General features: G+C 42.7%; 2 protein-coding genes across 3 annotated transcripts; one reads left to right on the top strand and one right to left on the bottom strand.

The window, feature by feature from the left end:
- Positions 1-208: 208 nt before the first annotated feature.
- On the top strand, positions 209-3,391 carry LOC141640380 (uncharacterized). The gene is made up of 2 exons (XM_074449185.1): positions 209-1,098; positions 1,453-3,391. The coding sequence occupies exons 1-2, from the start codon at positions 209-211 to the stop codon at positions 3,389-3,391; spliced, it is 2,829 nt and encodes a 942-aa protein (XP_074305286.1).
- Positions 3,392-3,715: 324 nt separating this feature from the next.
- LOC141640452 (IQ domain-containing protein IQM1-like) lies at positions 3,716-8,164 on the bottom strand. Of its 2 annotated transcripts, none has more exons than XM_074449258.1 (9): positions 7,937-8,164; positions 6,892-7,422; positions 6,571-6,685; positions 6,017-6,082; positions 5,649-5,737; positions 5,146-5,233; positions 4,726-4,956; positions 4,540-4,641; positions 3,716-4,325 (listed from the first exon to the last, which is right to left on the bottom strand). In XM_074449258.1, exons 2-9 carry the CDS (start codon positions 7,395-7,397, stop codon positions 3,921-3,923), a joined length of 1,602 nt encoding a protein of 533 aa, XP_074305359.1. In that variant the 5' UTR covers positions 7,398-7,422; positions 7,937-8,164; the 3' UTR covers positions 3,716-3,920. The 2 variants fall into 2 exon arrangements, with proteins under 2 accessions (XP_074305359.1, XP_074305358.1); XM_074449257.1 differs by lacking the exon at positions 7,937-8,164 and adding an exon at positions 7,518-7,606 and having other exon boundaries at positions 3,830-4,325.
- Between the last annotated feature and the right edge of the window lie 4,412 nt (positions 8,165-12,576).

Genomic DNA, 12,576 nt, shown 5'->3' with positions numbered 1-12,576 from the left:
GATCTTTGTCGTTTCATTATGTTTTTAGTTTTATGACCATAATCATATGTAAAATTTGCGTTATAGTCCTAATTTTATAGGGTAGTATACGGATATTACCCCACAGAAACTATCTAGAATCCGGACGAGTGTTAAGCGATGGACCTTAGATAAACGAGCCGAATGGAGACAAAAATGGGATGATTTTGATCAACGATTAGAACATGGCATGACATTGGCCATTGCAGGGAATTGGGATGAGGAGTACACAAAAGTTAATGAGGAAGTAACGGAGTTTGCAAGGGCGGCGGCGGCTTTTTGGAAACAGCGAGCAAAGGTAAAGTGGATGATTGATGGGGATACTTGCACAAAATACTTCTTCAATTGGGTTAAAGGCCGAGCGGGGAGGAATTATATTTACGGGGTTAAAGGCTCGGATGGAAATTGGCACTATGAGGAGGGGCGGGTTCGAGGAGAATTCCAGAAAGCTTTTACGGATCTTTATTTATCCTTGGATGACAGCGTGGAATGGAGAGACCGTTCCCTGTTTGAGCCTACACTCAAATATCTTGATCACTCCTTCCCACAAGATGAGCTGGACTGGCTAAGTAGGCCTTTCTCCGCTAAAGAGATCCGCGCGGCGGTTTTCCAAATGGGTGCTCTCAAAGCTCCGGGACCTGATGGTATACCTGCGGTTTTTTTCCAAAGGTGCTGGTCAATGGTCAAAGGTGATTTTACAAAGGCTATTCTCTCTATCCTAAATTCTGGGAGGGTGCTACGAGAGTTAAATAGGACTTTTATTGCGCTTATTCCAAAGAAAGAAAATCCGGAGGGGGTTACGGACTATCGTCCTATTAGTCTTTGTAACGTGGTGATTAGGATTGTGACAAAATGTGTAGCAAATAGACTGACAAAGGTGATGGGCTCGTTAGTAAGTGAGACACAGAATGCTTTTCTCCCGGGAAGGAGCATCAGTGACAATATCCTTGTGGCTCATGAGGCCATCAATAAAATCTCGTCCCATGGGTATGGGAGACAGGCTTTGGGTGCTTTTAAGGCGGATATGAGCAAGGCGTATGACAGAGTCAGATGGGATTTGTTGGAAGCAGTGTTGGTAAGGTACGGATTCCCCCAGCATTTGATCACGCTCATGATGAGCTGCGTGACGATGGTAAGTTATGAAATTCTGGTAAATGGCATCCCTTTACCACAATTCAAACCTAAATGTGGTCTACGGCAAGGTGACCCCTTATCTCCTTACCTTTTCATTTTGTGTATGTAAGTGCTATCCCGAAACATTGATCACGCTCATGAACTTCGGTTGATTCATGGAATTCAACTAGTTAGGGGGGTTTGGCCAATTACACATCTTTTCTTTGCGGATGATTCGGTTTTCTTCTTCAAGGATAAAGGGGATACGGTGACCCGCTTGGTGTAACTCATCAAGGATTATTGTGAAGCGTCTGGTCAAAGGTTAAATGTGGATAAATCAGGGATACTCTTCAGCCCGAGTACTACCCTGGTTAAAGCACAAAGAATTATGAAAGCCTTCAATATCAGGAAGAACAATGGTATTGGGAAATATCTGGGTATCCCGGCGGAATTTAAAGAATCAAAACAGGGCATCTTCAATGCACTTATTGATCATGTCACCAGACGCATTTCTTCGTGGAATGGGATTTTTCTCTCACCAGCAGGACGTCTTACTCTGATTTCATCGGTTCTATCCAATCTCTCAAATTACTTTCTATCGGTCTTCAAAGTTCCGGTAAGTGTGGCAAAAAAGATTAATTCTATTTTGGCACAATTTTGGTGGACGGGATGTAAGATGGGGAATAATATCCACTGGTGCAGCAAAAACTTCCTAAGCTTGCCGAAGAGTGCGGGTGGGTTAGGCATACGTAATGTAAAATGCCTTAACCAAGCTTTACTAGCCAAACTTGGATGGAGAATTGTTTCTGGAGAGTCATCTCTTTTTTGCAGGATCTTCAGACAAAAGCTTTTTGGGACTCAAGTAGTACTACAGGGTATGACACCTATCAGGGGTACTGGGTGTTCGTGGGGCATACGTAGTATTTTGCATGGGCTCTCAATTGTTATGGAAAATATTGGTTGGAAGCCTGGTCTTGATTCGAGGGTAAATGTCTGGACAGCGAGATGGGTGAGGGGAGAGCGACCGGAGCCTAGGAATGAATGGCTAAATCAAAGTAATGGTCATCTTGCTAACTTACAGGTTAGGAATCTTCTCCAGCCTGATGGTAGCTGGAATAAAGACTTCATAGAGGGCATGTTCACGGAGGAATGGGCGGCACGGATTCTTGCTATACCGAGGTGTGAAATGCGAATGGGTGATAGGGTCTACTGGCCACGCACAACGTCGGGCATCTACATGGTAAAGAGTGGGTATGGTCTCATCCTCGAAGAGCATATGATTACTGCTGGTACTATAAAGGATAACGGTAGACTAAATGATCGAGGTCGGCTGTTTTGTCGAAAAATGTTATGGAAATTACCAGTGCCACAGATGTGGAAAATTCTTATATGGAAAATTATTACCAATGTGATACCGACTGGGCAAGAGTTTTCCAAGCGAAACATTGAAGTGGACTTCTTCTGTGGTATGTGTAAGGGGGACCAACGAGTCATGGAAACCTTCGAGCATCTCTTTAGGGACTGTGGTTTTTCAAGTAGAATCTGGGCAGGCTCGTTCCTAGGCATACGGGTAGAGGGTGCTAGAGGCACTCCCATATCTGATTGGATTTATGACTGGATGCATTATTTGAGCAAACGAGAGGAGGGGATGTGCCAGGTGATACATTTTGTGGCTGTCTTGTGGGGTCTGTGGACTTTGAGAAATAGAATAAAATTCCAGGATCAGGTTGTGCACTCGCATTTGATCACGAATATGTTCTATAATGTCGTCGGGGAGAGAGCGCAAATCTTGTGCAAAGATCTGGCTTCAAAACGGACTCGGAGTGACAAAGCGACTGAGGAAGAGGGATCGTCCCAAAGGGAGCTTATGGCTATTCGCAATGGCAATCCTGTGCACATTCTAGGTAAACCGGCTGGATGTGCTGTGATACGGGTAAAAGTGGATGCTAGTTGGGTCAGGACCTTTGATGTGGCCTTCGGGTGGGTTGCGTATGATGATACGGGACATGAACTGGGTCGACGGCAGGTGCGCACCAGGGCAGAATCACCGCTGCAGGCTGAAGCGTTGGGCGTCCGTGATATCGTGGAATGGACACGAGAGGAGCGGATTTATCATCTGGACATCTCATCGGATTGTTTGCAACTTATCAATCAAATAGCAGAGGTTGACACGGATAGCCATATGATTGAAGGGATTTTGGAGGACATTCGGGGCGCTTTTAGCATTGTTTATGCTTTAGTTTTCTTCCGAGACATTTAAATGGCCTCGCGCATAGCTTAGCTAAGCAGCCATTAAACTGTGAAATCTTTATTTACAGCTGAAAAAAAAAAAAAAAAAAATGTCATGCAGTGAGTCTGAACTCTGAACAATGGATATCCATATCTAACTGACGTTTACACTAATGAAAAGTCAGGCATTGATCTAACTCTAACAAATTGCGATTTGCGAGACTAATGAGCTTCATATTCATTTAAAAATGTTATTACAATAACTAGAATCAATTAATTTTTTTTTTATGATTGTTTGCGTACAGTTTGTTGCTTTTGTCGCAACAATCGACTTCCATATCTGATATATATGAACAAAAAATCAAAATGCAGTCGCCACCTTTTCTTATTTCAAAGAGGAACATACAACTTATTATGAACAAAAAATTACAACATAAACTAAATGAAGAAATGAAGGAATTTAGTTAGTTCCCCAAGGAAAAAAAATAAAAAAAAAGATTGTTTCATCTACATTTGGGGCACAAGAAGTACCATTTACAGTTCTACACTATTTCAGTCTCTTAAGCTGCAGCCATTTGTGTTCTTGGACTAGGTAAACCCATGTACGCGAGCCTAGGGGACACGCGAACCTTGGGGCTAGGCCGAGGAGAAGGAATTGGGCCGGTATTAATGAATGACCCAGGGTTAACACGCGGTGACAGGTTGACTTGTTCCAGGGCTCGTGTTTGTAGGTCCAATGGGTAATCCCTGACACAACCGATTCTTGGGCCATTGCCCGTAACCCATTTGCAGGATAGTCGCCTGGCCAAGCTAAAGACGGGTTCTTCTGATTGGTCGTTTGTTGTGATGCGGATGTCGCTTGTAGAGTCTTCCACTGTTGGTATAGCCTCTTCATCAACCGTTTTCTCTGGAGTATCTTCGTCTTCAAGGACTTTGAATGAAGTCTCGTCATTATATGCGTATTTCTGCAAAAGTTCAGTTTAACATTAGCATTATTTACATAGGCTCTGGCTCGCTAAAAGAAAAGTCGTGGATATGGTCCACTGGTGGATGGGTCGGATCTAGGTCCATTGACGGGGGAACAGTCGAAAAGATATCAGGGATTTGGTCTAATCCCAAACAAATCAAGGCAAATCCGGCATTAATCTACCAGCAGTATATTACGGAGTATTTGAGTACCTTGACATTTTTCAGGTCGACATTGTTATCTTTGAGGAAGCTAATGAACTCCTTGAAATTCTCTTCTGTTGGAAGATAATGGCCACTGTATGGCCATAAAGCCTGAAAACACACAACATTTCAGTACACAATAATTTCCGGACTACATGAACAAATCAATACGGAATGGATAGAAAAACAATGTACCTCGAGAACTCCTGCATGGGCAACTAATCTACCAGCAGCAGTAGTAGCAGCACCTGCTAGAAAACTGGAATGTTGAAACTGTCCTTTCTTCTTCTGACCCACATATAAGGATCTTGATGCGCTGAGCACGAATATCCATTTGCAGTCGTCTACAGTCTCGAGTAAGTCACCTGTTTGTTTGTATACAAGCTTCCCGTCTTCTACTATCACTTCATATACTTCCCTTTCTTTCTGTAATCAGATTTCACCAGAAGTTTACAGTGTAAGGTACTACGCGACAGAGTAACACAAGTAACAGACCTAGCAAAACTAGCCCCACCGGAAATGACCCAAACTAATTTGAAACAAAAATCTTAAAATAACCCAAACCCTAAACTTTAAACAGGACAGGAAAATTAAAGTTATGGGTCTGAAGTTTACCGGTCCAAGATACTTGATGCATTGCTTTTGTAACTTGATCCTTGAGCATTTCTCGAGATTCAACTCTTTACCATCTCCTATATCCAACCTTCATCAATCGAAAATTCAAGGTCAGCACCATGAAATGACACTAGAAACATTTTAGGCGATTATCCTCATATTCCTTAACATAAAAACTTAATGAGACGCTGTCAGCTAAGGCAAAGTAAGAAGGGTCTTATAATACTGGGCTGTACCCATGTGTTGGAAACACAGAGAACTTTTTTATGACCCATGACAGAAATTCGATCGAATGTCACATCTACTGTCAATTTAAACACCCTTTTTGCTTTGTTTCATTATATTCCGAAAAAGAAAAGAAATTCTTCACACCACTGAAAACCGAACAGTTAAAAGGACAATGGCCGAAAAGCGTAAATCTATGCACCAAAGGGTACTTTAATATGTTCGACACCAACAATATGCTCTTTAATAAACTGTCAATAGAAGAAGTATAAATATACCAGTAAAAGAAAGGCTGGCTGCTTTCGCTGTTAAACCAGACATCATAATATATGTGCAAGTTGTGACCATATCTATGGCGTGGGTCAATCTGTATCCGTCAAAACCACAAGAAAACGCGTTACAATTAAATACATTGATGCATATATTAAACTAAAATTATTAGATAGTTGATTTAACTGTTGTATATTGGTTGTTCAGCCGCCTTAATATAATAGCTCAACCTCAACTTAATTAGTACAAAAAAGATTCAATAATTGAGCTTAAAGTTTAAGAACTTTGATTATGACCGAATAAATGTATGACTTGAAAGTTGACACTATCTTGGGGCCAACTACACATTTTATAGAAGAAAAGTAGGAAAGCTTACAGCTTCAAGCCAATGTCTCAAGGCTAACTTTTGTGCTTTCTCATTCTTTGACAAACCTTTTCCCACCTACAATAAATGAATTAAGAATATAAGTAGGATAATCTTGATGCTGACGGGTTTTGAGCCAGGTTACGAGTTTCACCCCTAAAGTCACTTTACCGACTATTCTAGCTAACATGTGTAAATATGAGTAGGTAGCAAAATGTAATTCAGCATTTGTTCTTTTTGACTAGTCTACAACCAAGTACAGAAATTTCTACTTTTTGTCATTTCTACAACATGTAATGTGGATATTGGAATTTTCAACACCAATTTAGAAAATATCTACAATTTGATACTCCATAGTTCGAATCATCGTACTCAGTATTAAATTTGTGATGGTAAGTTGTAACATTAAATTGCAACCGTTTTCAGCGATTCTAAAGATTGCGATGGATACTGCTCTTTCAGATAGTATCAGCTGCATTTACAGTCTCAACCGCGAAGACTGGTTCTAAGTTCGCGACTGTAAGTCTGTAACTGATAATCAATAACATCACTGGAATTAAATTTACCTTTGCAACTCTTGTTGTTGCCCTTGCCCATTTGGCCACCGCGGTCTCTTGCTTGTCATTGTTAAAGAAAGACACCGAGCTCCTCTTAAGCGATGCAAAGTCTAGTGCCTTCCACCTGCACCAAAATATCCATATGCAACAATGAATCAGATTTCATCCTTCCAATTTACACTGCAGCAGTAACTGGCACCAGAACATAAAAAAATCTGAAATAATAAAGGGTGGCTAAATTGATGTACGTGGTTTGCAGACTATAACATATCAAAAAGTGACTTAATAAAACACGGCATGAATTGAATGTCGAATGTAATGGAAACTAACCATAGTTCTTCAACAACAACAGCACAATCAGCAAGGTTTCGTCGAGTCCTATAACTCTTATACACTTTCTGAAGCTTAACAGCAGCAGCATCAAGCTCAGAAACCGGCCTAGGAGAGAACATGATGGCGGGCTCAGGCAGAGTAATTGCAGGCAATGGTTTGTGAAGTAAACCATTCACAGTTGACCTACACAACCCTTTAGGATCATACTCTTGAACTAGGGTGTTAAATGAAGGGGACTTTTCAAGGACTATGTTTTCAGGCTTCTGATCTCTTAAACTACTCGATTTCTGTACCGCCATTTTTGGAACTTCATTTGACTCTCCAATTGTTGGAGATTGATGGGTTTTCTTAGTAATTGATTCTGTTCTCCTTAAGCTCCCTATTCTTCTCAAATATAACTCTCTTGTTCTTGGAGTTGGACTTCCATTACTGACCATTGAAAAGAGTTTTTGAGTCAAAAGTTCATGCCAAGCTGAAACCAGTAATGAAATTGATAATCCCATATGGAGATTATCAAATTAGCTCCTCCTGATAATTAAAAAAAAAAAAAAGAAATTAGCATATTTAATCAAGATAAGGTAAATAAATGATAAAATTAAGTCAAATATTAATGTTTGACTAACAATGATTCATGAAAGATGATCAACCCAAGATAGCCCATCAAATGGAATAGAAGAATTACATAACATCAATTATTATCTATCTTATCGACTTCAACTATTTTAGCCGGTAAAGTTATTAAACAATGACATTTATGAATTATGATGTTGATTACTAAACTAAAAAATAACCACCACACATTATTCAAGAGCATTTAAAATGGATAGGGTGATGGTTCAAGAACCACCACCATTTTAACTCAATAAGAATTCCATATTTTCATGTGATCCTATCAAAGAAGGGTTTAACGTGTTACAGGTTCGAATCCTCCTCCTTTATTACAACCAGTATGTAAAAGACAATTTAGTATGATCTTATCTAAAAAAAACTTGTCTGAAATGAACAAGTTTCTTGAAGTGAAAAATATTACTCAAATACATACCTTAATTGAAGCTTTGAACAAAACTCCAAACAAAATGACTATTTCAGACGGTAACTGATGCGTTTCTTGAAGTGAACCCTCTTGCTAAATTACCTTTTGTTTAGTTAAACCAAGCTTGTCTGAAATGAACAAGCAACTTTGTTGCCTATATATACACAAAAATAGTCTGAGCAGTTATTTTGGAATTGCTGCAAATTCCAAATTAGGACTCCGTATTAGAAAAAAAAAAACGTGGCAGACAATTTCCTTGTAGTACACTTATGGAAAAACAAACACAAGACTACAAATTAGATGAACCCTAAAAGGGTTATGTTGAAGAGAAAATTACTATACGTAGTGAAATCGCGTGGAAATGTTGGAAGTGAGACTTTCTAGTTGAATGAATGTAGAGTTGAATTTTTTAGTTGGGTTAAATATTTTGACAAAAAAGGTTATTTCAACACACGAGTTTCAAAGGGTTTGAATCATTTTTATGGTTCTTTTATGGAGTGCAAAAGGGTGTATAGATAAAGAAATAAAAAATTTCGGAGTTTTGGTTGAATTCTCGATCGAAAAATATATTAGGGAGACGGGTAAAATTGAATCTTATTATATTACTCTTTCTGTTCCGTTCATTTGTTGTCCTTTTTCATTTTGGGGTGTCTCAGTTATTTGTTGTCCTTTCTATTTTAAGAATGAACTTGATGAGTAATTTGATCATTCTCATTCAATTTGTTCCACTTGTCATTTAGTTATTGAACTCGCCTCTTTCCTTGGTCTTTGTGCCAAAACGAAAGGACAACAACTGAACGTGACGGAGGGAGTACAATATTACAGGCTTACAGAGGATTAGTATTATAAAAAATATGAGTAAAATTAAGGTGACTTCTGCTCGGTTTATCTTTCTGAAGATTAAGCATTGATATATGTGTATAAAGTAAACGTAAACTATTATATGGAACGTATGAAGTCTATTATAAATGATCAATATTATAAAAATGTAAAATGTAAGGGGGTTATGCTCCGTTTACCTTTCTAGAAATTGAGTCTTGATTTGGTATATACAATGTTTTTAATTATTTATGTAGTCTCGGTATGAAGGATAAAGGTGATACTATACATATATAATTAAAAGGGAAATGCTATATACCACCCAGTGGGTTGTATTTAAGCATTTAATACTGTTCCGGGTGTGAATTCCGAAGCAGGTTTGTTTACCACGCTAGCTTTGTCGAATAATGCCTCTTCTAGCCTTGACTGCTCTCCTCGGCCTCTCCTGCGACAATGAGCAAACTGAGGGCTTGGCTTTGTGCCAAGCGTACTCACTCCGACGCTCAAGTCAGTGAACCTATTGTGATTAAGTAGTATGTAGCTTGATGACGTGTATTTGTAGAGAGATGAGAGAGATAATACCAATTTAGGTGGTTCTTAGGTTAGATTCTGGATCCCTTCCTCAATGAGGATTGAGGAGTATTTATAGACTTTCACCTCTTGTCACGTAGTGGCCAAGTGGGCCAAGTGGCATAGCAGGTGGAAAGACTGATCTACCCTCGGCCGAGGGACCTATGGCAGGCCGGCGAGCCTGGTTGACTCCATGCCGAGGGTTCTTGGATATGAGTACGCGGGTATGTGCCCCGGCTGGTAGGTTGCCATCCGAGACCCATGCTTGGCAGCCGAAAGGCTGCATCGGCTGGGATGTCCAAGTCATTGGCTTGCTGTGGATATCCTTGACCTCGTTCAATATGTTGACTTGGTCGGGCGGCACTGAGAATATGCCCCATCAATTTGCCCCAGCGTAGTCATCTGCCGTGGTATGGGCTCCGATGTATCTTGAGTGTATATTCTCGTGCAAGTGAAAATTTTACGCCTGGCCTTTTTCTCCCTCGGCTTACTCTGTACGAGCCGTACCGTATCCCCCTCCACATGGATGTGTAATGGACATCAAAATGTGGAAGAGAAGGTGTTCTTGGTTGGCGGACCCAAGGTTGAGAGTGCTTAGCGTGTATTTTTGATTGCCCCGACGTCTTTGTCTAGCTTGGTTAGTCGTGTTGCCGGCGGAGAATAGATACTTTAGGAGTTTTGCTGAGGAAGGTGAATAGGCAAAGGGATATGAAGGGGCGTGTTGAAGACGCTTGTTCTTGTTGCTTTGATTGACATTCAACGTTGCGTTGATTGACATTCCGTGTACGCATGCACGACATGTGTCTCTTCGTTGATTGGCTGACGCTTCATGGGCTGCGTTTTGATTGGTCCTCCTTTATGGGCCTTTGCCTATAAATACCAGATCTTTGAAGTGAAATTGGTTAACAATTTCATTCATTCTAAAAATTTTCTTCTTTCCAAAATTCCAAGTCTTTCCCTCTCTTCCGATCTTCGAAATTTTTACGTCGGCGTAGCACTTTTCTTCAAGGTAAACCAAAAACCTTTTCAACTTTTTGTTTTGTTTAAGTAATTGTTGTGAACCATGTCTTCTCCGACGCGGTCCCAAGACCGTGCGCGGGGGTTCCCCGTCCCGTTTTGAGGAGGAGGAGGCGGTAGCCGCAATTCCGATAAGGTCGAGGGGCCCTAGGTCTCCTTCCCCGAAGTTGACCCCGAGTTACGGAGCGGTGGGAGGATGATGACGATGTGGATGATGATGAGGAAAGGAATCCTTCAGTGCGGAGAGGGCGGCAGTCTTGCATCATTACGATGTCATGCCCATCGGCCCCAATCGTGCTTGGACCGATGGGCTCGCCCGCTGCTCTGGCTCTGAATTTTTCGAAGAGCACTTCTTTTTTGGTAAGGGGTACAACATTGTCATCCCTAGAGAGGATCAGTCCGTCTGTTGCCCTCCCCCGGGTCACATCGGCGTATATATGAGACACCGGAGTATGGTCTCCTGGTTTCCACTCAATATTTACGTCTCTACCATAATACAAAGCGATGAACGTTGCGGTGGCGCGGCTTCACCCGCTGCCGTTAGGACTATAGTCGGCTTTGTGTGGGCGTGTCGCTTTAGGGGGTGATCCCAACGGTAAATTTATTCCGCCGGATGCATTTCCTTCGAATGAATGTTCAAGGCGGCCGGGTGGTGGTATAGCGTCCGCCGAGCCGGCTATCTCACCGTGCCTAAGCTCTCCTCCTGCAAGGGCTGGAAAGAACGGTGGGTGTATGTCGAGGTCCCAGATGATTATCTGTTGCCTCGGTCCTTTGAGCATCGCGTCAACTTGCGGTGCGAGAGCAAAGGGGAGCGTGAGAAGATGATCCCCAGGGGCAAGAATAAAATGGAAGCCGCGAGCGTCTATCTTAATGAGGACGAGAAGCAGGCACTGAAGCTTTTCGAGGTTGATGGTGATGGGGTGCCGAAGGTTTGGTTGCCCCCGACGCAAATCATCTTGATGGACGAGCCGCTTTGCTATGTCGGCCTCATACCGGCCCTAGCACAGGGTGAGTGGGGTCGGTGTGAGGCCCATTTCTGCTTTAATGTTTTTCGTTGTTTGTATCTTGACATGTCCCTTTGTCTAAGTTTTACTTTGTTTCTTTTACAGAGCACTTTGGTCCCGTTCTGTCTGAGCAACTCCTAGAGAAGATGGGGCTGGACAAGGACGGAAACGTTACGGAGAAGAATCCGAAGGTCGATGTGAATGACCGCCGTCCGTCGCCTACTGACCTCTTGAAGGGCTTGGATGAGACGGCGGCCCAGGCCAAGGTAGCTGCTGCCTTGCCTCGCCGTGTCCGAAAAGCCAAGTCTAAGGCGGCGCCGGTGTCAACCTCAGTTCCGCCTCCACCAGAGGTGGAGGTCGTTAACATTGTCGATGGAGAGGATTCCGATGCTGAGGGATCTCCGCTTAGGCTTAAGAGGAAAAGATCTACCCATGCCACCGATGCTTCTGCCTCCGTCGCTCATGTTAATGCCAGCGCCGAGGAAACGGGTCAACCGGTCAAGAAGAGCAAGCCCTCCGGTACAGATCTAACTTGCGGCTCAGATTTAGCCGGCTCATTAGATATACCTGATGACCGGCTCTCTGGTATGTCCATGAACGTTGACGTGGACTCTTTGGTTGAATTTTTTGTAGATCAACCGGCGCGATCTCCCCCAATCACCGAGCGGCGAGTTGAGAAGAGGCCTATGCGAGACGGCGGGAAAAATGTCGACTCCGTACTCGCGTCGATATCCAACGACCGCTCATAGCGGAGGGTACAAAGCGAGCAAGAAGGTTGGGATTTGGTCGACACAGTCGGCTCGTATTAGGGAGCAAGAAAAGGCTTTGGCCGAGACGGGACCGTTGATAGAGCAGCTGAGGCTCGACGTTGTTGCCGCAAAGGGGGTGGCCGGGAAGGCTAAACTTGACCTCCTTGCTGCACAAGCGCGGGTCGAGGTAGTTGAGAAGCTGCTGTCGGCCGAGAAGGCCAAAGTAGAGGCTGCTGATTCTGCCGCCGCCAAGCTGAAGGAGGAACGGGACAGTCTGACAAGGGCGGCTACGACGTTGTTGTCGCCCAAAGGGAGGAGTCGAAAAGGGCGTATCGGCTCCAAGCAGAGTCGCACAGGGAGACTAGTGCTATCCTTGCTCAAAGGGAGAAGGATATTGAGACACTTCAAAGCACTATTCTTCCTCGTATGTGTGCTCAGTATAGGGACCTGACCGAAGAAGCTTTCAGGGAGGTGATAGATGAGGTCTATC

The sequence above is a fragment of the Silene latifolia genome, unplaced genomic scaffold (assembly GCF_048544455.1).
Source record: "Silene latifolia isolate original U9 population unplaced genomic scaffold, ASM4854445v1 scaffold_79, whole genome shotgun sequence".
NCBI classification, from domain to species: domain Eukaryota; kingdom Viridiplantae; phylum Streptophyta; class Magnoliopsida; order Caryophyllales; family Caryophyllaceae; genus Silene; species Silene latifolia.
Note: the sequence above shows the minus strand (reverse complement) of the source record. Positions and strands in the feature narration are given on the sequence as shown.